Source organism: Salvelinus namaycush, chromosome 40 (genome assembly GCF_016432855.1).
Source record: "Salvelinus namaycush isolate Seneca chromosome 40, SaNama_1.0, whole genome shotgun sequence".
NCBI lineage: Eukaryota > Metazoa > Chordata > Actinopteri > Salmoniformes > Salmonidae > Salvelinus > Salvelinus namaycush.
The window spans coordinates 3688475-3711657 of record NC_052346.1 but is presented as its reverse complement, the minus strand read 5'-3'; the positions used below and the strand labels follow the sequence as shown (position 1 = coordinate 3711657).

Genomic DNA, 23183 nt, shown 5'->3' with positions numbered 1-23183 from the left:
GGTGCTCTGGTGGTGCGCTGACAAGAGGATGTGAATACGTTGCTCTAAATCATCCTACCGCCAGTCAATGGGGACAGACTGAGGCAGACATCCATTTATATGCAGAGTCTCTCTCTCTACACAACCCAGCCCAGCCAAATACACAGAGGAACAGAGCTGCAGTCCCTCAATTGCCACACAATCAAACAGACACATAGACAAACACACAAGTAATAATATACCCTGCAGCTACCACCACTCAGGGCCCAATACCAACTTGAAATTTGGGCACATAAATGTATTTCTCACCTAATTCTTCCATTGATTTAAATGCGCAATTTACAAGAAGGTCCAAATTAGGACTCAGCCCTAGACAGACCCTTCACGTAGCATCGTTGATGTTGTTTGTTTTGAAATTGAGGACTTCACTGTTTAAGGTGAGGATGTTTAAAAAAAAAAGACCAATCCTTTCACCCATCACCCACACAACTCGCCCCCCACCCCCCCTCTTCCTCCCACCCCAATAGCTACAGCAGCTGAGCAGGGACATTCAGAGGAGAGAAAGAACACATTTTCAAAAACCCATTGATGCGGTCCTCGAGCCGTCATTAGGGCTGCCATCTTGATTGAGCGTGCATGTCGTCTCTCGTAATGAAAAAATTATTATAATGATGTTGCCCGGGACATCGGAGACCCTCCAGATATCAGTGTTGCATAAATAAATAAATACTATTAGATCTTGTGCTGAAACTGCAGGGCAGCAAGTCATGACATTCTTTCTCAGAGGAGAGATCATGGGTGCATGCAAAATGACATCCTATGCCCTAAACGTAGTGCACTACAAAGTGCAGGGCTGCCCAACCCTGTACAGCCGTGGCCAAAAGTTTTGAGAATGACACAAATATTAATTTCCACAAAGTATGCTGCATCAGTGCCTTTAGATATTTTTGTCAGATGTTACTATGGAATACTTAAGTATAATTACAAACATTTCATAAGTGTCAAAGGCTTTTATTGACAATTACATGAAGTTCATGCAAAGAGTCAATATTTGCAGTGTTGACCCTTCTTTTTCAAGACCTCTGCAATCCGCCCTGGCATGCTGTCAATTAACTTCTGGGCCACATCCTGACTGATGGCAGCCCATTCTTGCATAATCAATGCTTGGAGTTTGTGGGTTTTTGTTTGTCCACCCGTCTCATGAGGATTGACCACAAGTTCTCAATGGGATTAAGGTCTGGGGAGTTTCCTGGCCATGGACCCAAAATATCAATGTTTTGTTCCCTGAGCCACTTAGTTATCAAATTTGCCTTATGGCAAGGTGTTCCATCGTGCTGGAAAAGGTATTGTTCGTCACCAAACTGTTCCTGGATGGTTGGGACACGGAGGATGGAGGATGTGTTGGTACCATCCTTTAGTCATGGCTGTGTTCTTAGGCAAAATTGTGAGTGAGCACACTCCCTTGGCTGAGAAGCAACCCCACACATGAATGGTCTCAGGATGCTTTACTGTTGGCATGACACAGGACTGATCGTAGCGCTCACCTTGTCTTCTCCGGACAAGCTTTTTTCCGGATGCCCCAAACAATCGGAAAGGGGATTCAGAGAAAATGACTTTACCCCAGTCCTCAGCAGTCCAATCCCTGTACCTTTTGTAGAATATCAGTCTGTCCCTGATGTTTTTCCTGGAGAGAAGTGGCTTCTTTGCTGCCCTTCTTGACACCAGGCCATCCTCCAAAAGTCTTCGCCTCACTGTGCATGCAGATGCACTCACACCTGCCTGCTGCCATTCCTGAGCAAGCTCTGTACTGGTGGTGCCCCGATCCCGCAGTTGAATCAACTTTAGGAGACGGTCCTGGCGCTTGCTGGAATTCTTGGGCGCCCTGAAGCCTTCACAACAATTTAACCGCTCTCCTTGAAGAACTTGATGATCCAATAAATGGTTAATTTAGGTGCAATCTTACTGGCAGCAATATCCTTGCCTGTGAATCCCTTTTTGTGCAAAGCAATGATGACGCGATGTGTTTCCTTGCAGGTAACCATGATTGACAGAGGAAGAACAATGATTCCAAGCACCACCCTCCTTTTGAAGCTTCCAGTTTGTTATTCGAACTCAATCAGCATGACAGAGTGATCTCCAGCCTTGTCCTCGTCAACACTCACACCTGTGTTAACGAGAGAATCACTGACATGATGTCAGCTGGTCCTTTTGTGGCAGGGCTGAAATGCAGTGGAAATGTTTTTGGGGGATTCAGTTAATTTGCATGGCAAAGAGGGACTTTGCAATTAATTGCAATTCATCTGATCACTCTTCATAACATTCTGGAGTATATGCAAATTGCCATCATACAAACTGAGGCAGCAGACTTTGTGAAAATTAATATTTGTGTCATTCTCAAAACTTTTGGCCACGACTGTACATGGAGAGCTACCCTCCTGTAGGTTTTTGCTCCAACCTAATCTAGCACACCTGATTCTAACAATTAACTGGTTGATAAGCTCATGTTAGTTGCAACTGGGGATAGAGCAAAAACCTACAGGAGGGTAGCTCTCCAGGAATAGGGTTGAGCAGCCCTGCAATTTGTAGTGCACTTCTTTTAGGGAACAGGGTGGTGCCATTTCAGACGCAGCCCATGTACAGGTTCAGCACGTACCTACTAAATGACTCCCCATCCATTATGTTAATAAGAATCCTATTTGCCTGATTATTCCCTATTGGAATTTGGTCTCTGGGTACCCTCTCTAAGGTCAGAGGTTACCGTAAAGCAAGTCTTAGTAATTGGTATCTGGGCCCCTGAGCCATAAAATCGGCCATGGGTGTCCTTAAGTGATTAAGAAGTTTAAAATGAATAGTCTATTCAACCCCCCAGGTCTCAGGCTTCATGTAATGTTTTGGAACTAGGCACAGAAGGATGAAACAACGAACAGATAAGGAAGAGTATTTAACGAGGCAAAAGTTTTTACAATGACGGCCTACCCCGGCCAAACCAGGACGATGCTGGGACAATTTTGCGCCGCCCTATGGGACTCCCAATCACAGCCGGATGTGATACAGCCTGGATTCGAACCAGGGACTGTAGTAATGCCTCTTGTACTGGGATGCAGTGCCTTAGACTGCTGCGCCACTCGAGTGCCCACCATCTAAAGGGTGGCAGATTATTACAAACCATGCAGAAGTATAGTTTTGGTGTCCCTGTGCACATTTTTGTTTAATAAAACACTTAAATATATTGCTCTTGCATCGAGCATTTCTCCACACCTTGACCAGTTTTCAATTCCTAACAATTCGGTGCACCTATAGGAACTGGTACTGAAAGTACTTTGAAGTATCAAGGGAGAGAGAGAGAGAAGGTAGTGGGCACTATGGTTGAATGGCGGGAACCCGGCTACCGAGATATGCCGCCCAAAACCACTCCCGTTCCCCAGGATAAATAACCCCGGTAAATTATAATAAATTATTTATATGAACACATGGCGTGAAATTGGAACTGTTAAATTATATGCAATGTCTAAATATTGGTTCTCTGCGGCTTCTGCGTGATAATCAACGCTCAGGGTGGGGACAGACAGCCCATCTCAGCATGGAGTGCAATTCACAATGCATGTAGACCTATCATCTCATCATGGTAACTTCCTTTTTTTGTGACAGGTAGGCCTGCTTTTTCTGCAGCATAGTCTATGCAGTAATATAAAGATGGAACGCGTGTCTGATTTTCTATCTATCTGGTTTTCGGGGGTCAGCTTATTGTTTTTTTGTAAGATGATATAAAAAACACATACATATATATATATTGCAGCTGCAGAGTTTTAAAACAGCCGATCACTTGAATATCGGTGCACGCGTGAGCACACTCTCAAAGTCATTCTCTCCATCAACTCCATTCAATCTGCATCCACAATAGATAATCCTGTTCTAGAGTGATACAATACATGTCCCTATATATAGGCCACTGGAGATAACAAAACATGTTTACCCAAGAGAGCATATAGCTAGCTACATCTATGGGCTTTCATGTTTTTCTGCTGTGCGTAATGTGCAGTAGCCTATGTCAAATGTGTATTGGACAATGGCACAATCATTTGGGCTTGGCCTCATCAAATGTCTTTAATGTAGGGCTCATAACATTTATTTCATGTATGGCTCATCAGGCTCTAATCAAATCTGGACATAGGCATAATTATATGCTTTATCATGCTTTTGAAGGACAGTTCCGGTTTTGGCGGGAAATACCGGGTTACCTGGGAGAAAAGTGATTTATTCTCGGGATGGAACATTTTCCTGGGATAATATTTAACCCTAGTGGGAACTGGGCAGAGGTTTCTTTACTTAGTTCAACAGAATACAAACATTTCAGAATAATGTGTGAGGTTATAACTCCGTCATTAAGCATACACTTTAGGCAAAAAGCAGAAATACTAAGATTACTGAGGATACAGAACTGGTGATTCTGCTGGCCTTTGAGGTCAGGTACACCCACCTGCACCATGTCTATGCAGGCATGTGTGTGTCTATGTCTGTGTGTGTGTAAGTCCATTTGTGTATGTGTATGGGAGCATCGGACCAGGTTGTCATCAGAAGCTAATTTCTCCTCTTGTTTGCCAGCCAGACACCAGGGAGACCAGAGCGCCAGTGGAAAGTTCAGTAAAGGGTAAAGATATCTATTTCCCCTCTTTTCCAGGGGGAGAGATGGGGGAGCCAGAACTTTCAGAACCTTCCATTCCCTTTGGTCTCAGGTATGTTTGTCAAACCTGTGTTTGTATATGTCCAACCTCAGGAGGACTAATTAGGGAGACTTGGCCAATGAACTAGGGCCACCGGGACTGGGACTGTCTCTGACTGGCCACATCAAAGAGAAGACAGGACAGGACAAAGGAAAAGTTAAGTAAACGGAAATGGTGCTGTATTGATCATCCGCTGAGGAACGTTGCAATTATGGTGGCTGATTATGGTGCATGTGTACAACGATTCGGTCAGCATAGTTCTAGAGAACTCCAACCCAAACGTTCCTACTGACACCACTAGACACCACTAGTGCATACTGTCCTTATGGGTTGCAGATGGACTAGTGTCTAGGATTAGGGCTATATACTTTCTATTCTGACAATCATATTTTTTATTTCCTAATATTGAAATACGATACATAAGCAACGTGGCTTTATAAGAAACTCCTCAGGTGACTATTTTCTTTGTTCCCTCTTTCCTCCCTCTCCTTCCTTTCCCTGGTCTGTGGAGAGACTAGCTGACCTATTCTCTAATAATATTTGACAAGCGTAGGTACGTTTTTTTCTCTCCACAGGTCAGCCTCTAGTGTCGCTGTAATCAAATGTGACGCCCATCCATGGACGCACCTGCCATCGAAGTCCTAATGAAAACATTTCCAGCACTAAATTATGTAGACACTCCAGAGTCAACTTTCTCCTCTCTGACAGGTGAGGGGGGAGGAGAAGGACGTACCACTACTGAGCATGTGCACATCAAACACACACATAGGTCTGTATGCACACACACGTGTACGCACACGTGTACACACGTGTACACAGACACACACACACAAATGAAGCCACAGTATAATAGAATTCTCCCCTATCCAAATTGGTCCTCTAAAAGCGGTATTGGATTCTAGACTGGAGTGTTGCTAGGTTACAAAAAGGCTTCGCTGCAAAACCACTAGGCGGGTTTGAGTGTGTGCCGGCAAAGCTGTGTGTCCATATGCATGAATGAATCAATGAATGGGTGCGTTTCGCAAGCAGATGTGTGTTGTAAGTCTGTAAAATGTGTGTGTGTGTGTGGTTGGAACCCTGGACTACGTGGCGTAACTAAACTATCATACAGTCAATTCCAACCAGACTAAATTGATCATGTTACGCTGTTGCTGGCTCAAATTAGTCATCCATTACAAATGTCAGTAGAATATGGAGTGTTCAACTTATGCTGCTGTAGTCGAGCGGGGAGAGGAGAGGGAGAAAGAGGGAGAGGCAGAGAAAGAGAGAAAGAGAGAAAAGGAGAAAGCGAGACAGTAAGACGGAGAAATAGAAAGAATGAGGGAAGAGGAAAGAAGAACAGAAGGGAAGAGTAATTAAGTGGCCAGTTAGAGGAGAGGGGAGGAGTCTAACTGATATGTCAAGCTGCTAGACTGCGGCTAATTATCCTCCCCTTTTTCCCCCTCTCTCTGTCTGACTCGTTCCCTTCATAACAGTCAATCTACTCCTTTCCCATCCCTCTCGCTCTCTTTCCTTCCCTCTATCACAATCTCCCTCTAACTTTCAAATAAAAGAAAAATGTTATTTGTCATATTCTTCGTAAACAGGTGTAGACTAACAGTGAAATGCTTACTTAGGGGTCCTTTCACAACAACGCAGAGTAAAGATAAAGACAAAAAAAAGTAAATAGTGACATGAGGAAGAAACACACAGTGAATTATGAATAACAATAACGAGTAAAAACATAACACGGATATATAGAGGGAGCACCAGCACTGAGTTGATGTGCAGGGATACGAGTTATTTGAAGTAGCTATGCACTATAGGTAGGGCTAAAGTGACTAGGCAACGCGGTAGATGATAGACAGTAGCAGCAGCATATGTGGTGAGTGTGAACGTGTGTATGTGTGGTGTCAGTATGCATGTGTGTGCATTCTATGTGTGGGCGTATGTATTGCTGCGGTTTCAGTGTAAGGATGTGTGAGTGTGTGGGTAGGGTCTAGTGTGTGTTCAGAGTCCGCACAAGAGAGTTAGTACAAAAAAGGGTCAATGCAAGTAGTCCGGGTATCCATTTGATTAGCTATGTAGCAGTCTTGTTTTGCAGTTTTATGGCTTGGGGGAAGAAGCTGTTCAGGGTCCTGTTGGTTCCAGACTTGGTGCGCTGGTACTGCTTGTCGTGTGGTAGCAAAGAGAACAGGTTTTGACATTTCTTTCTGGCGTAGAGGTCGTTTGTTACCTCTCTCCCTTTAAAATGACACCACCTACTTAATGATTCTAAACAGCCTACTTTAAATGTTTGCTTCGGGCAAAGCTTGAGGGTCTGCGGACCCTAAACCCTCATGCTGAGAAATGCTAGAGTATTCTCATAAATTATGCATCCACGGTTGCGTGTTGGGTTGTTAGCTATACAGCGCATTCCGGAAAATATTCAGTCTCCTTGAGTTTTTCCACATTTTCTTACGTTACAGACGTATTCTAAAATTGATTCAATTGTTTTTTCCCCTCATCAATCTACACACAATACTGCATAATGCAAAAACAGGTTTTTAGAAATGTAAGCAAATACAAAAAAATTATGAAATCATACATTTACATAAGTATTCAGACGCTTTAAATCAGTACTTTGTTCAAGTATATTTGGCAGCGATTACAGCCTCGAGTCTTCTTGGGTATGACGCTACAAGCTTGGCCCACCTGTATTTGGGGAGTTTCTCCCTTTCTTCTCTGCAGATCCTCTCAAGCTCTGTCAAGTTGGATGGGGAGCGTCGCTGCACAGCTATTTTCAGGTCTCTCTAGAGATGTTCGATCGGGTTCAAGTCCGGGCTCTGGCTGGGCCACTAAAGGACATTCAGAAACTTGTCCGGAAGCCACTCCTGCATTGTTTTGGCTGTGTGCTTAGAGTCGTTGTCCTGTTGGAATGTGAACCTTCGCCCCAGTCTGAGGTTTTCATCAAGGATCTCTCTGTACTTTGCTCCATTCATCTTTCCCTCAATCCTGACTAGTCTCCCAGTCCCAGCCGCTGAAAAACATCCCCCAGCATGATGCCGCCACCACCATGCTTCACCATAGGGATGGTGCCAGGTTTCCTCCAGACGTGACGCATGACATTCAGGCCAAAGAGTTCAATCTTGATTTAATCAGACAAGAGAATCTTGTTTCTCATGGTCTGAGAGTCTTTAGGTGCCTTTTGGCAAACTCCAAGTGCTCTTTACTGACAAGTGGCTTCCGTCTGGCCACTCTTCCATAAAAGGCCTGATTGTTGGAGTGATGCGGAGATGGTTGTCCTTCTGGAAGGTTCTCCCATCTCCATAGAGGAACTCTGGAGCTCTGTCAGAGTGACCATCAGGTTATTGGTCACCTCCCTCACCAAAGTCCTTCTCCCACGATTGCTCAGTTTGGCCGGGTGGCCAGCTCTAGAAGGAGTCTTGGTGGTTCCAAACTTCTTCCATCTAAGAATGATGGAGGCCACTGTGTTCTTGGGGAATTGTTTTGGTACCCTTCCCCAGATCTGTCTCGACACAATCCTATCTCAGAGCTCTACGGACAATTCCTTCGACCTCATGGCTTGGTTTTTGCTCTGACATGCACTGTCAACTGTGGGACCTTATATAGACAGGTGTGTGCCTTTCCATATCATGTCCAATCAATTGAATTTACCACAGGTTGACTCCAATCAAGTTATAGAAACACATGGATGATTCATGGAAACAGGATGCACCTGAGCTCAATTTCGAGTCTCATAGCAAAGGGTCTGAAATCTTATGTAAATAAGTTTTCGCCTTGTCATTATGTGGTATTGTGTGTAGACTGACGAGGACATTTTTTATCCATTTTAGAATAAGGCTGTAACGTAACAAAACGTAGAAAAGGGGAGGGGGTCTGAATACTTTCCGAATGCACATGTTTGTTTATCCGAGAAATGTATAGTAAAATAAGTGAAATAATTAAATAAAAACAGAACTTTTAACATAAATACATTATCTATCATGGATATTTCTGTTTTTAAATGGATCTTTGAAGGCAACAAAGATAACAAAATATCCCCCCATGCTTGCCCAATCCCACTGACCCCATAGTGACAGTATGACCCACTACAGCAACTCAAGGCCATACATTGGAGTGCACTGCGAAGGAGTGATTTCTTGGTTTTTGGATCAACTCACCTGTCGCTCGGAGGGGGCTGAAGCTGCGACGTGGCAGTCGAAGGCGGGGCTCTCTGCTTGTTTACCTTGGCATAGAGCCCCTCGAAGTCTTCTGCCGAGGGCTGGCGGCTGTGTGAGGGTCCGCCGGGGGGTGGTCCCCCGAGGGCTCGCTGAGGAGAAGGAGTGCGGCTGAGGTAGGAGGGCGAAGGGCCCTTGGGGGGCTCCCGAAAGGTGTTTATACGGGCGTAGTTGGGGTCATGGTCATCATCCTCCAAGTCGGGTGGCAGGGGGTCGGGGGTCACGTGGCCGTCCCGCACCTCCATGTATCGGAGCTCGTGTCTGTCGGTCATATAAGAGGGGATAGATACCGTCACTCACTGTCTGAATCAACTCACATTAACTTGATGGGATTGGACAAAAAACTGCATACATTGTATATATGTAATAGCGTGGTGTTTGAATGATGAAGGGTGGAGCCAGAGAGTGACAGACACACAGACAGACCATTGATTGATATACACACAGACAACAGGGCAAACAGTGTGAGCTCACCTCACTCCCTCCTCAATCTTGTTCAGCTCCTCCTCGCTCACAGCCTCCAACTTCTGCTTGGCAGCCTTCACCTCCGCCTTGCTCTTCTCCTCCTTTTTCTTGCCAAACCTGGGGAGGGAGAGGGGGATTGAGAGAAAAAGAAAGAGAGAGACAAAGTGAAACAATTGGTAAGATGTTTCATTTGGGATTCAAAACATTGTGGCAGTTCGTAAAGTGACAATAGAGGCTGCAGAGATTATGAAAGGAACTAGTTGAGCAGCAGGCCACATAGCAGTGGAGAGACTACAAGAGGGGAGAGAAGGAGTGGACTCAGGGCTTCATGTTTGGAACCAAACTGCAGAATCAAGTTCACACCTCAGCCAAACATGTGTTCACACTTCCACACACCAGGACACTGCACAGCATCGATTACACACATAGACCCTGCACACACACACACACACACACGCGCATACATCTCACACACAAATACAGTACACCAGTCAAAAGTTTGGACACATCTACTCATTCAAGGCTTTTTCTTTATATTTACTATTTTCTACATTGTAGAATAATAGTGAAGACATCAACACTATGAAATAACACATATGGAATCATGTAGTAACCCAAAAAATAGTTAAACAAAACAAAATATATTTTATATTTGAGATTCTTCAAAGTAGCTATCATTTGCCTTGCTGCTTCCGAGTGGCGCAGCGGTCTAAGGCACTGCATCTCAGTGCAAGAGGCGTCACTGCAGTCCCTGGTTCGAATCCAGGCTGTATGACATCCGGAAATGATTGGGAGTCACATAGGGCGGCGCACAATTGGCCCAGCGTCGTCCGGGTTTGGCCGGGGTAGGTCGTCATTGTCAATAAGAATTTGTTCTTAACTGACTTGCCTAGTTACATAAAGGTTAAATAAACAATTTCATTGATAGCTTTGCACACTTGACATTCTCTCAACCAGCTTCACCTGGAATGCATTCCCAACAGTCTTGAAGGAGTTCCCCCATATGCTGAGCACTTGTTGGCTGCTTTTCCTTCACTCTGTAGTCCAACTCATCCCAAACCATCTCAATTGGGTTGAGGTCGGGTGATTGTGGAGGCCAGGTCATCTGATGCAGCACTCCATCACCCTCCTTCTTGGTCAAATAGCCCTTACACAGCCTGGAGGTGTGTTTTGAAAAATAAATGATAGTCCCACTAAGCGCAAACCAGATGGGATAGCGTATTGCCGCAGAATGCTGTGGTAGCCATGCTGGTTAAGTGTGCCTTGAATTCTAAATAAATCACTGACAGTGACACCAGCAAAGCACCCCCATACTTCCATGGTTCACAATGGGAACCACACATGTGGAGATCATCCATCTTCCTTGCCTGTGGCGGTCCTCATGAGGGCCAGTTTCATCATAGCACTTGATGGTAATTGAAATTTTCCGGATTGACTGACCTTGTTGTTGTTTCTCTTTGCTTATTTGAGCTGTTCTTGACCTAATATGGACTTGATCTTTTACCAAATAGGCCTATCTTCTGTGTACCACCCCTACCTTGTCACAACTGATTGGCTCAAACGCATTGAGGAAAGGAATTCCACAAACAAACTTTCAACAAGGCACACCTGTTAATTGAAATGCATTCCAGGTGAAAAACCTCATGAAGCTGGTTGAGAGAATGCCAAGAGTATGCAAAGCTGTCATTAAGGCAAAGGGTGGCTACTTCGAAGAATCTCAAATATAAAATATAATATAAAGTGTTTAATACTTTTTTGGTTACTACATGATTCCATATGTGTTATTTCATAGTTTTGATGTATTCCCTATTACTCTACAATGTAGAAAATAGTAAAAATAAAGAAAAACCAAAGAATGAGTAGGTGTGTCCAAACCTTTGACTGGTACTGTACGTATGTGCACACACACACAGATACCATGACGACCACACACGTGCACTAGCGTACACTCACACACACACACGGTAGCAATTCACAGCAGAGAAACAGTACCCATCGCTCACACAAACACTATTACACACACATACGAACCAAACTCACTCCCACATGTTTATTAATACCTTTTCCTCTGGTAGCATGGTTAAAGGTTGGTGATAATGCAGTGTGATAATTTGCTAGAGTGGGTTAATGCAGTGGGTGTGTTAGTGAGTTGGAAATGTGGTTGAGATGCTGATTAACTGGTATTAATATACAGTGTGTATTCTGAATTGATACGACATGCTGACATACAGAGGTGAGTGCGTGTAGCTCCGGGGTGAAGTTTCCCCTAGGTACAGATCTAGGATCAGTTTCCCATCCCCCTATCCTAACTTTAACCATTAGTGGGGAAAACGCAAACGGGACCCAGGGTCAGCATCTATCTGACCACTAAAATATTTGGCTTTTATTTTCTCACATATACTGAACAAAAATATAAATGCAACATGCTAAATTTGCCCTAATCTATGGATTTCACATGACTGGGCAGTGCCGCCCACTCACTTGGGAGCCAGGCCCAGCCAATCAGAAATAGTTTCCCCCCACAAAATAGCTTTATTACAGACACAAATACTCCTCAGACACTCCTTGTGTTGTGTGACAAAACTGCACAATGATCAAGCTGTTTAATCAGCTTCCTGATATGCCACACCTGGTTAGGTGGATGGATTATCAAAGGAAAAATGCTCACGAACAGGATGTAAACAAATGTGTGCATTTGAGAGAAATAACATTTGAGAGAAATAAGCTTTTTGTGCTTATGGAACATTTATGGTATCTTTTAATTCAGCTCATGAAACATGGGACCAACACCTTTACATGTTGCAAACCAGGACTTGTATTCACAAAACATCAGTGGGAGTGCTGATCTAGAAACAGATCTCCCCCCCAATCATTTGGACGCATAAGGCAAAACTGATCCTAGACAGCACACTGTGATTACGGGCCCGAAAGTGTTTTTTGCCCTCCAGGCATGGAGTTGAATCACATGTCGCTCTCAAGCTTCCGAAGGGACACTCAACCAAAAGACGGTTCTCTGAGCCACTAATTATTCCCCCAATGTCCTTCACAGGCAGCAAGACATACAAATCCATGGATTAATTCACATATCTATATTACACAATGGGTGTTCTGTCAGGTAGAGTATGTCTGGTTTTATAGCCCCATGTTACCAGGGGCATGGCCTGGGGGCAAATCTGCCACAACCCTTTCCTACAGGGGCCGCATTCAGCAGAAAAAATTCAGATAGAAACACATGATTGTTGAACAAACAAACCTCTGTGACATGTAGAATAAGAAATCATGACGTTTCCAGAAATATATGTAAAACGAACATGCCTCTTTGACGTCGAGAATAAGGGATCGCATCAGCTCTCTTCATGACATTTCTATCTGAGACTTTTGCTTATGCTGAACACGACTGCTGTGTTTGGTGTGTGCCTGTGCGTGTGAGTCAGCTCCCTGCTGAGTCCAATCTGATGTCTGTGTTTAGCTCACTAGGGACAGGGGCCGGTCTTAATTCTTGTCACTGGCTCTTCTCATTACAGCCCTGAGGGGGACATGGTGTGAATGGCAACCCTGATGGAAGACAGAGGACACACTCAAGTCAGCCAAGGGTCACCGCACTGCTGCTGGGTTGCCAGATTGGAGGGGAATTACCACGGATTATAATAGTATTTTATCCTTATCACTTTCGCAGCTGACCCAGGTGCATGGGTTAGTACTAAACCATATTTTTCAAGCGTCAGTTAGGCCTTTTGAATTATGGACAGGGAGGACTTGATCCTAGATCAGCAAACTACTCTGAGATGCTTGATAAATACGGGCTCTGGAAAGCAAGTTAATGCTAGTCAACTTTGCACCAGTGACACTTAACACCTTTGAATCTGCAGCCAACTCCAGATGACATCTCCAGACTATAAAAACAGCTTGAGGAATAACAAAGCTCACTTGGCATTCGAACACTTCTTCAAGCCCAACTAGCCTACCATTGCTTCCCGTACAACCTGCAGACATTGAATCACTGTTAGAAGAACAGCAATATGAATGGGCGATATTATTGCCCATTCGTAGCATGGTGCTGGCAGTAGTATCATTTTCACAGACTTCATTGACACTGGCAGTCTGGCCCTCCGTGAGAGAAGTGAGCTGGGTGGCTCGTCCCTCTCTTTCTCACAGTATTGTGTGTGTGATGGAGGCCGACAGCTGGCCTGATCATTATGTGTACATAAATTAGAGCATCTCTCTCTTCTACTGTCTGTTTGAGAGAGAGAGACTCACAATTAGATAGACGCTGAGTGTACAAAACATTAAAGAACCGCTTTCTAATATTTCGACCCGCTCCCTTTTTCCTTCAGAACAGCCTCAATTCGTCTGGGCATGAACTCTACAAGGTGTCGAAAGTGTCCGACAATGATTCTTGCCCATGTAAACTCCAATGCTTCCCACAGTTGTGTTGAGTTGGCTGGATGGCCTTTGGCTGGTGGACCATTCTTGATACACACGGGAAACTGTTGAGCGTGAAAAACCCAGCAGTAGGCTTGGGCGGTATGCAGATTTTCATATCATCATACCGTCCTTCTCTAATTCCAGGTTTTACGGTATTACTGGCATAGCACACAAGGGGGCACTAAAATCACAAGAAAAGCCTTTTGGGCATCTACTACCAGAATGCTAACAAAATTTGAAAAATCCAATTGCGAAATCACATAGACATTAGCTAAATGCTAATGAGAGAAAACGAACAAAGCAATTGCAAACACAGGCAAATCCAGCTCATAAAGTTATACAAGCACAGCTAGTAGCTACTGAATGTCATTTTCGGAGAGTGTAGACCTTTACAAGCTTAAGTTAACGAGAGAAATTGTGCAAATGAACACGTATGATTCATTATTTTCTGAAGGAAGAGCAGCATTGGTGCATGGAGCAAATGGTAGAAAAACGGATTGCAGAAAGCCATTATAAGATATCTGATGGCAAACATTTAGTAGTGAATTGCATACAAACACGTGACTGGCTGAACTGTTCTGAGGAACTACTCTAAGCGTCATAATGTAAAATGATGTGGCAGGTGCACAAGTTGACGGCAGGTATTCATTTAAATGTATTGAAAAACGTCAAATCAATCTTTTTTGAAGGTATTGAAAACCATCCCGTGTCCTCTCCCAAATACACCGGTATACAGTATACCGCCCAAGCCTATCCAGCAGCATTGCGGTTCTTGACACAATCAAACCGGTGCACCTGGCACCTACTACCATACCCCATTCAAAGACACGTAAATCTTTTGACTCGCCGATTCACCCTCTGAATGACACACATTCATATGCATCAAAGCTTAAAAATCCTTCTTTAACCAGTCTCCTCCCCTTCATCTAGACTGATTGAAGTGGATTTAACAAGTGATACCAATAAGGGATCATAGCTTTCACCTGGATTCACCTGGTCAGTCTATGTCAAGGAAAGAGCATGTTCCTAATGTTTTGTACACTCAGTGTATGTACCTGCCATGGGGAAGGTACAAACCCATTTCCCCTCCATCATAATTTTTCGCACCTTCATTTCCCTAATCTCTCCCTCTACCCTTTCCTCAGCATTTCTTTCCCCAAGACAATCAGGTGGTGTGGAGATCTGAAATGGTGGTCAGATTTGAAGTCTGATTTGTTTTAAGACAACAACAAAAAAATGCATCGAGCGAGACTCTTCGGAGCTGGATTCTATCTCGCTGTGCAACTTTGTCCTTATCAATCATGTTTATTCAGAAATACGGATGTAATTGTCATTGTCATTCCCTGTTCCCGTTTGATGCTGAGACACCACTCTGTGTGGGAAAGCTCATTGGGAGCCACACACAGCCACACAAAGAGTGGGAGATCTCATTTAAAAACACACAACACCTACATCATAGCACTTGGCTGCATTACTTTCTCATAATGGTGTAAGATGGATGCTCTGGGTTACTGGGTCATTGGTGTCGCGGTTTAATGTGATCCTACTGTCACAAGGGGCCAAACGGAACCATTATTAGCGCTCTCATCATTAGTCTGCCTCTGCGCCAGAGTCACCAGAATGGCTCTTGGGTCTACGACAGTGACACTCCTCGTGAGAGGAAATGAATAAACTAGAACCTATATCCCCAAAATGTCCAAGTATGACAAGACAAAAGACTGTCCGGTGGGGTTCCAGTGACAATCAGCTTTTTTGGAAGGCGCCTTTACTCATCATCTTAAATCACCTCTTCCAGAAGCTTCTCCATGCTCATTACATGACATTCTGAGGAAGTGGGTGAGAGAAGGACGGGGGGGAAGAGTAAAAGAAAAGGATTGTGTCTTCTTTCTAATGAGGTTCAAAATACAGTGAGATCACAGACAGCCTGGGTGATGTAATTGCCCTGCGACCTGTGGAATAGGCTCCCTAGGGAGGGAGGGAGGGAGGGAAGGAGGGAAAAGAGGGAGAAACAGAGACGGAGACAGAGGTGCAAGGGAGGGGGAGGGAAAGAGAGAGAGTAAGGAAACATACTGTAGCTTATTTACCAGTACGTGTGCTAGACTCATTTCCTGCATTATCATCTGTGGTTGGCAGCTCAGGAAATGAAGCTGTTTTTATTTTTTACCGTGTGACGACAAGCAGAGAGCAGTAAATAAATAGGCTTCCTTCAGCGCTGTTGGATGGAGCCAGTGGGAAACTGGTTACTGGTGAAGCGCTAACGACTAGCTAAACAGCCATTCAGTCTAAGCAGGCGTTCAGTCGGCAAGAGTGACGGTGTCAGGAGACAGTTTACAGTCTGTCTGTTGGTCTGTCAGTGGAGTTCATTGATGACGTCTGTCATCTATGATGGAATTGATTGAAGCGAATAGCTGAGATGGTGCGTCTGGTGTTACATATGCAATACGCATGCAAGCATGTGTACACACACTTCCAGTTACATGCACACACAAACTCTGATATTGTTCCAGGTGGGTAGGCCTGACCTCTTAGGTCAGCTGAAGCACCGCGCGCGCGCACACACACACACACACACACACACACACACACACACACACACACACACACACACACACACACACACACACACACACACACACACACACACACACACACACACACACACACACACACACACACACACACACACACACACACACAGAAATACACATATGATGATATACCCATTCCTACACATTCCAGAGGACGAGGAGTTGATCACACATAAAGAAGCGGGGATAATGCCAGCAAAATATGCATCTGCCTTTGAGTACCAAAATAACAAGCTGGGAGAGAAAGAGAGAGAACGACAACAGAGAGAGAGCGAGAGAGAGAGAAGACAGAGAGAGAGGAGACAGAGAACGAATGGAGAATGAACGAGAGAATGAGAGAGAGAGAAAATGAGAAAGAAAGAGAGGGAGGGATAAGCCAAAGCTCCCATGAAAGTATGGCACGGTTGGAGCTTAGAAATATAGAGAACAGTGAGGCTTCCAGAGGCGGCGAGAGATCGAGAGAGAACACTTAATCTCACAGCCTATAAATGTTATCACGGTAATTAGATTGCTGTGTGTATTTTCTACCGGTACCTCGGTGGAGTTGGAAGTTTTGGAAGCCAGAGAGACAAACAGGGATGAGTTCAATTAAAAACTACATAAAGAGGTGTGATGTAACAGGGGCTCTTTGGTGTTTTCTGGTACAGAACACTGGAATACTGCAGTAGTGTACATCACGCAGAGGACAGTTAAGAAGCTCGAAGTATACAAGTATGTTGAGAAAGAATTAAACGGTCCTTCTAAAAGCAGGGGGTCATATCACTCTCATTTGTGGTTTTTTCCATTCGGAAACACAGACACAGAACTCAGCCACCCTCCACACACTTCCTCACTATACCCCTCTCTACCTTCTCCTTCCCCCGATTGACAGCATGAGAAGCTAATCACAGCTCCTTCCTGGCAGCAGAAAGCAACGCCCCTCTTCAATAATTAAAACAGTCTCTCATTATTCCCACTGGGCATAATTAAATCTATTTATCTTATTTCCTCCATATGCATACTGCGGCAGGCGGCGGCAATTTGGGCTAAATCACCTCCCATTAACATTTCGTATTAAGAGTTATACGAGGAAATAGATCAAAACCACCCTCCCAGATGAATCTATTGCCGTTAGAACCCGCCACTGCTGTCGAGCAATAAAGACGGTGTTGAAGCGAACTTTGAGTGAAATAACGATTAGTTCAGCTGTAGGCCAAAAAATGTATGGTGTTGTTATTGATTTATCCGTTCTCGTTGGATGCAAATACGCATGCGAGCACACACACACTGCGTGCACCCGCAACACATCCAGTTGCATGGACATCCAATAGCACGCACAGACCAAATCAAGACATACAGGAACCTCCAATGTGCAGTCAAAGAAATGAATACAGCACAAAATATAACTACCAACATAGAGAAAGAGGCAGAGAATAGGGAATGGAAGAAGAACCAGGGAGAAAGTAGGGAGTAAGCAGATAGTGAGTTGAGAGACAAGACGGAGAGAAAGATGTTTTCAGGGTGTGAGGTCTGACTGGTGTGATAGTTAATGTTCTCAGGAGTGTCTTCATTAACGAGGGAAGAGTGAAAGGTGTATGGTGTGTCTGGGAGAAAAGTGAAAGGTGTGTGTGTGTGTGTGTGTGTGAGCGTGCATCTTTAAACAGTGTCTGGCCAGTCCCGGGTGTAATGCCGTGTCAATCAGACTGCTTAGCCAAGAGAGGAATGTGAGGAGAGAGGGAGGGGGGGGCGCTCCCTCTCTGACGGCCACAGAGTGAGAGATGCATCTGTCACCCAAGGGCGGCATGTGAAATATGGGCTTTATTTTAATTGTTTGCGTTTCTGATTTCTGGCATATTTTAACGATTCATGCACAAAGCGCTAGCTCCAGGCAATTTGTCTTGTCTCCTTTCCCCCCCCACTTCTGTCAAAAACAAATGAATATTTAACGAGTCAGTTACACGTCTTACTTTCACACTCATTTGGGAGGGAGAGAGTGATCTTTGGCGTGTGTGTGTGTGCGTGCAAGTGAGTGATTATTTGTGTTTGTGTGTGCGAGTGAGCATCTGTGTGTGTGCATACGTTTATGTGTGTGTATGTGCACATCTGTGTGTGTGTGTGTGTGTGTGTGTGTGTGTGTGTGTGTGTGTGTGTGTGTGTGTGTGTGTGTTTATCCAAGCACTGTTTGAGCCAGTCATTGAGTCCAGGACAGCAGACAAAATCTGGGATGAAGAGATACCGTAGGGTGAGAGTGACTGATCAAAGGTCCCAGTAGAACTACTCCATCCAGACTACTAAAGGTGTTGAGGAGTCAGACACACCAGAACAATGACAAAGACCCTAACAAGCAGTGAGCAGGTGTAATGAGAAACAGAGGGGGAGGAAAGAGACAATGTATGTGACAGAGAAAAAAAGAAAAGAGAGCGAGCGAAAAAGGCAGAGGCACCATTGGCCAGCCAATAATTGCACTGCACTTTGATTTCAAAACAGAGTCCAAGGAAGAAAATGAGAGAATAAGAAAGAAGTGTGACCCTCCATATCCCCAACTCCCCCCTACAGACAGCATTCCTACCCCCATGAAAAGGGCAGGATTAGAGGTTAACGTGCTGTGACCACTCCTGCCCTTCTCCTTAGCCCTCATAAGAGCCACTTAATCTTTTCCTGTGAGGGAGGAATGTCTCACACACACACACACACACACACACACACACACACACACACACACACACACACACACACACACACACACACACACACACACACACACACACACACACACACACACACACACACACACACACACACACACACACACACACACACAGCCTGGGACGGACAGATGGCCGGCAGACACCTAATGGCAGAGGAAGCCCATCGATCACATTGAGCTTGATGACGGGATGGCGGCCATTGGAAGAGGTGTAATCGCTTCCTGGCATCCTCTGTTGCTGGATGAAGATAGAGTGAATGACCTGAAGCAATGAGATCAGATGACCAGTAGAAGAGACAACTTCTTGATGGCTCAATCGGCTTTTCTCATTGTTCGATGAGCCTCCATGTTGCTGGATGTTGACAGAGTGAAGGACTTGAAGGTCTGTGGATCAGATGACCAGGAGACAACTTCCTGATAGGTCAACGGGCTTCTTACATTGGTTGAAGAGGTCTTAATGAACTTCTTTCATTGGTGGATCAGCCTCCATGAAGACATAGGCCATGATTAACGGACTCAAAACCGAGATGCATCATGGGTGAATTGTGACTGATCTACAAATAATATTGAGCAGTTATTTATGATGCAAGGAGACTCGTAGACCAGTCAGTCTCGACTCGCCTGCAACGTCAAACTCAGCCAGATAAGTGAAGGACCTGAAGTGCTGGAGATCAGATGACCAGGAGACAACTCCCAGATGGCTCAATGAGCTGCATTCATTGGTCGATGATGAGCATCCGTCGTCTGAGGTTGGCCGGTGTTTTCGTCTAGCCATATTGATATGTCTGGAATATCCAGACGTCCATGTATACTTATCCTGAAGCAATTTGTCTTGTCATCCATCATCGTACATGCCAATATATTGCACTGAATCCGGGATTAGAAACAAAAAGGACCTGAACCCACTGCCCTTTGTTTGTCAGGCCAAAGCCCAAGCCATTACCCAAAGAGGTCCAAACCTCTTGACATAGATCAATGATGTTGTACTAAGGGAGCTACGCTCTACAGGAAAGAAGAATCATGCCTGTTTAGTAGCTGATATATATGCATGGGGATTTTCCTTTCTTTGGCTGTTTCTTTTCTTGCAAAATCCCTCTAACGCTTGATTGACAGGTCACCACAGCAACAAGTAAATGACCAAATCCTTTCAGGAAGCAGTCCAACATGAGGCAAAACATATATATCATTTGTTTTTCCTCGGGCTGCGCACCTCGATAGCGCGACCCTCTGTTGACGTCCATAGGAAAGTTAGAAATTAGAATTGCGCCATGCCAGAGATATAGGATATAGGATGCACCCGTGCCTCAGAATGACAAACATATTCCAGGAGGAGGCATTTTGGCTGGTGGTTGCTGGTGGACATCGGACTGGTTTTAAAATCAACATTCCATAAATCTGAAAAAGAAAAAAAACTATGGAATGAAAACTATTGCCCTGAGTACTCAAAGATTATAGTTTATAGTAAGTAATTTACCCACAGGATGAGTGGTGAGACAAACTTGGGAGTAAATACAACCTGTAAACAGACAAAAACATCTCCAAGACATCCAGGCATGTTTTCAAGGTCAACAAATCCCCTCCTGTGAGGACAAAAAGCCACCGGCCTTCAAAGCGTCAACAAGGTAAACCATGACGTGACAAACCATGACAAACTTAGCTGACAACATTACGGTTAAGAAAAACATCTCAGCTTCAGCTCGTCACAGCTTAATGTCACCAACACGTAAACACATCTAAACACGTCTTACAACTCTAGTCCACTTACAAGAACTAGTCTCAATTCACCCAAAGTGTGAACTTGCACACACTCTGTCATGGATTTAAAAGCATTGGATTGGTGTAAGCATTGGCTGAAGGGAGTTTCCATAATTGTTAAATCCATGATGGAAAACGAGCAAGTGTACACTTTGGGAGAAGGGTGGCAAATCGGGATGCAGGCCATATATGGGGGATTTACAGTAGGTCTGAGGAGGGTGTGGTCCGTCTACGGCACCCATCCTTTAGGACACAGGTGTCAAACTCATTCCACGGGGGGCCGAGTGTCTGCGGGTTTTCGCTCCTCCCTTGTACTTGATTGATGAATTAACATCACTAATTAGTTAGGAACTCCCCACACCTGGTTGTCTAGGGCTTTATTGAAAGGAAAAACCAAAAACCTGCAGACACTAGGCCCTCCGTGGAATGAGTTTGACACCCCTGCTTTAGGACAACACAACCACATACTGGGATTTTTGATGGAAATTAGAGAATTTAGGTCCGGAACGGGCCCCGCTAATTGGCTTGGTTTCCTGACGGATTGTATCTGTCCCCGGGAAGAGGGAGAGAAAGAGAGGAAAGAGGATCGAAGCGAGCGGAGGGGGATTTGTAAACAGCGGATCAGCGCGCTGGCTTTCATGTCCCCAAATTGGCAATAGCAGTGGGGACGGCCGTGTCCTTCCTGTCTGTCTGTCACACTGAAGGCCTTAGTGACAGCCACTCTGAGCCGGAGTGACGGGCAGAAGAGGTGGGGAGGGGAGGGTGACGGAGAGAGAGGAAGCAGTATGGGATAGAAAGACCGGGCGCACAAATGTATAAGGACACGCACGCACACACAGGTCACAGGAAAGTGCCTGTTATTGGAGCTGTGATCAGGCAGATGAGTAAATACAACATACAAACAGCCACACAAATACACAGACAAATGTATGCATATATACATACATACATACATACATACATACATACATACATACATACATACATACATACATACATACATACATACATACATACACACAGGCCGTGTCCGGAATCGGTCTTTACTACTACAAAATACTGTGTACTTATGGGTTGGGTACAACAAATATCAACATAATAGGCTCACCCATACTGAGAATGCATCCACCGATGCGAAATTGTGGAGGTCTGGTGCCATTCATTCCTTTTGGCACAACGAGTCTCCTTATGGGCAATTCCTTGGTAACACAATGATACGGCGACTCAGATTTTTTTACTTAAATATGGAAGCCAAACAAAAAAATGATTGCAAAGTTAAACCATATAACTCTAGACACAAGAACGACTTTCATCAATTTCCACTGAACGTTTTACAAAAACACATTTACATGAAGAACAGCGCAGACGCAAAGTCTGGTAACAGAATGACGGCACAAACAGCACAAACTGTTACAAAACTTTGCATCTGCGCTGTTCTTCAGGTAATTAAAGAAAATATAGATATTTTATGGTGGGAAATTGTTAAAAGTGGTCCTTGTGCGTAGAGTTAAGGTTTGTTTAACTTTGCACTGATTGGTTTTTGTTCAACATACATTTTAAAGTGAAAAATCTTTGTAACTGTGGAATTGCTCTCATCTGATTATCATCTCAATATCAGCTGATGTCAAACACACGTGGGTCAGAAAAGACGATTTCTTCCCTTTAATAGCATGCAGCGAAATCGTACTAGATGAAAATCTGAAATGAGTATGACATCTTGCCATTTAAAGCACACAAAACTTTAAAACTTCCTATTTTCGCATACCCAATCAGCCTACTATTAAGAACGCAATTACGGGTTGGGTATTCGGGCCCGGCCAATCGGCCACAGTCAGGAAGAGGACCTCAAAAACAGGCAGGCTCGTGTTGACAGGACCATTGGGACACCTCAACATACAGTAAATGTAGACATCTTGCACATATACCCATGAGAATATGGAGTCATTTCTAGGCTCCACCGGCACTTTGAAAAAGCTGCCGCGCCAGTCTCTGTACTGAACATACCGTACACATCTTTCATAAGAGCCTATGAGAGCGTGCACTGTATATGTATGCACACGGCGAGGAGTCTCACGTGGCTGATGAGTAATGTGGCCCATCTTCAAAAGGCCTGTCAATGCTGAAACTCCCTCAGGCGGTTCGCTCAGCAAGGACACTTCAATCTCTACTGTTGTAGGTACCGAAGGGACAGCCAGTCATCTCGCATCGAAGACTGTCTTTATGGCTGGGGGGGGGGGGGGGGGGGGGTATGAATATGAAGTGTGTAGAAGTGCGTGGATGGCGGGGGTGGCGGTGGGGGGAGTGCAGCGGCCATGGAAGTATCGACTAGATTTTGTGAATGCAGAGACCATACTGCTGTCCTCTC

The 23183-nt window shown here is 44.6% G+C and overlaps 1 protein-coding gene across 1 annotated transcript in view; it reads right to left on the bottom strand.

Annotated features, from left to right (window-relative positions):
• LOC120033764 (partitioning defective 3 homolog B-like) overlaps positions 1-23183 on the bottom strand; it is a 183918-nt gene that overhangs the window by 27731 nt on the left and 133004 nt on the right. The window contains exons 19-20 of the mRNA XM_038980218.1: positions 9374-9481; positions 8843-9160 (exon numbers count right to left, since the gene is read on the bottom strand). Of these exons, the coding sequence (XP_038836146.1) occupies positions 8843-9160; positions 9374-9481 (426 nt within the window). The remainder of the gene's footprint in view (positions 1-8842; positions 9161-9373; positions 9482-23183) is intronic.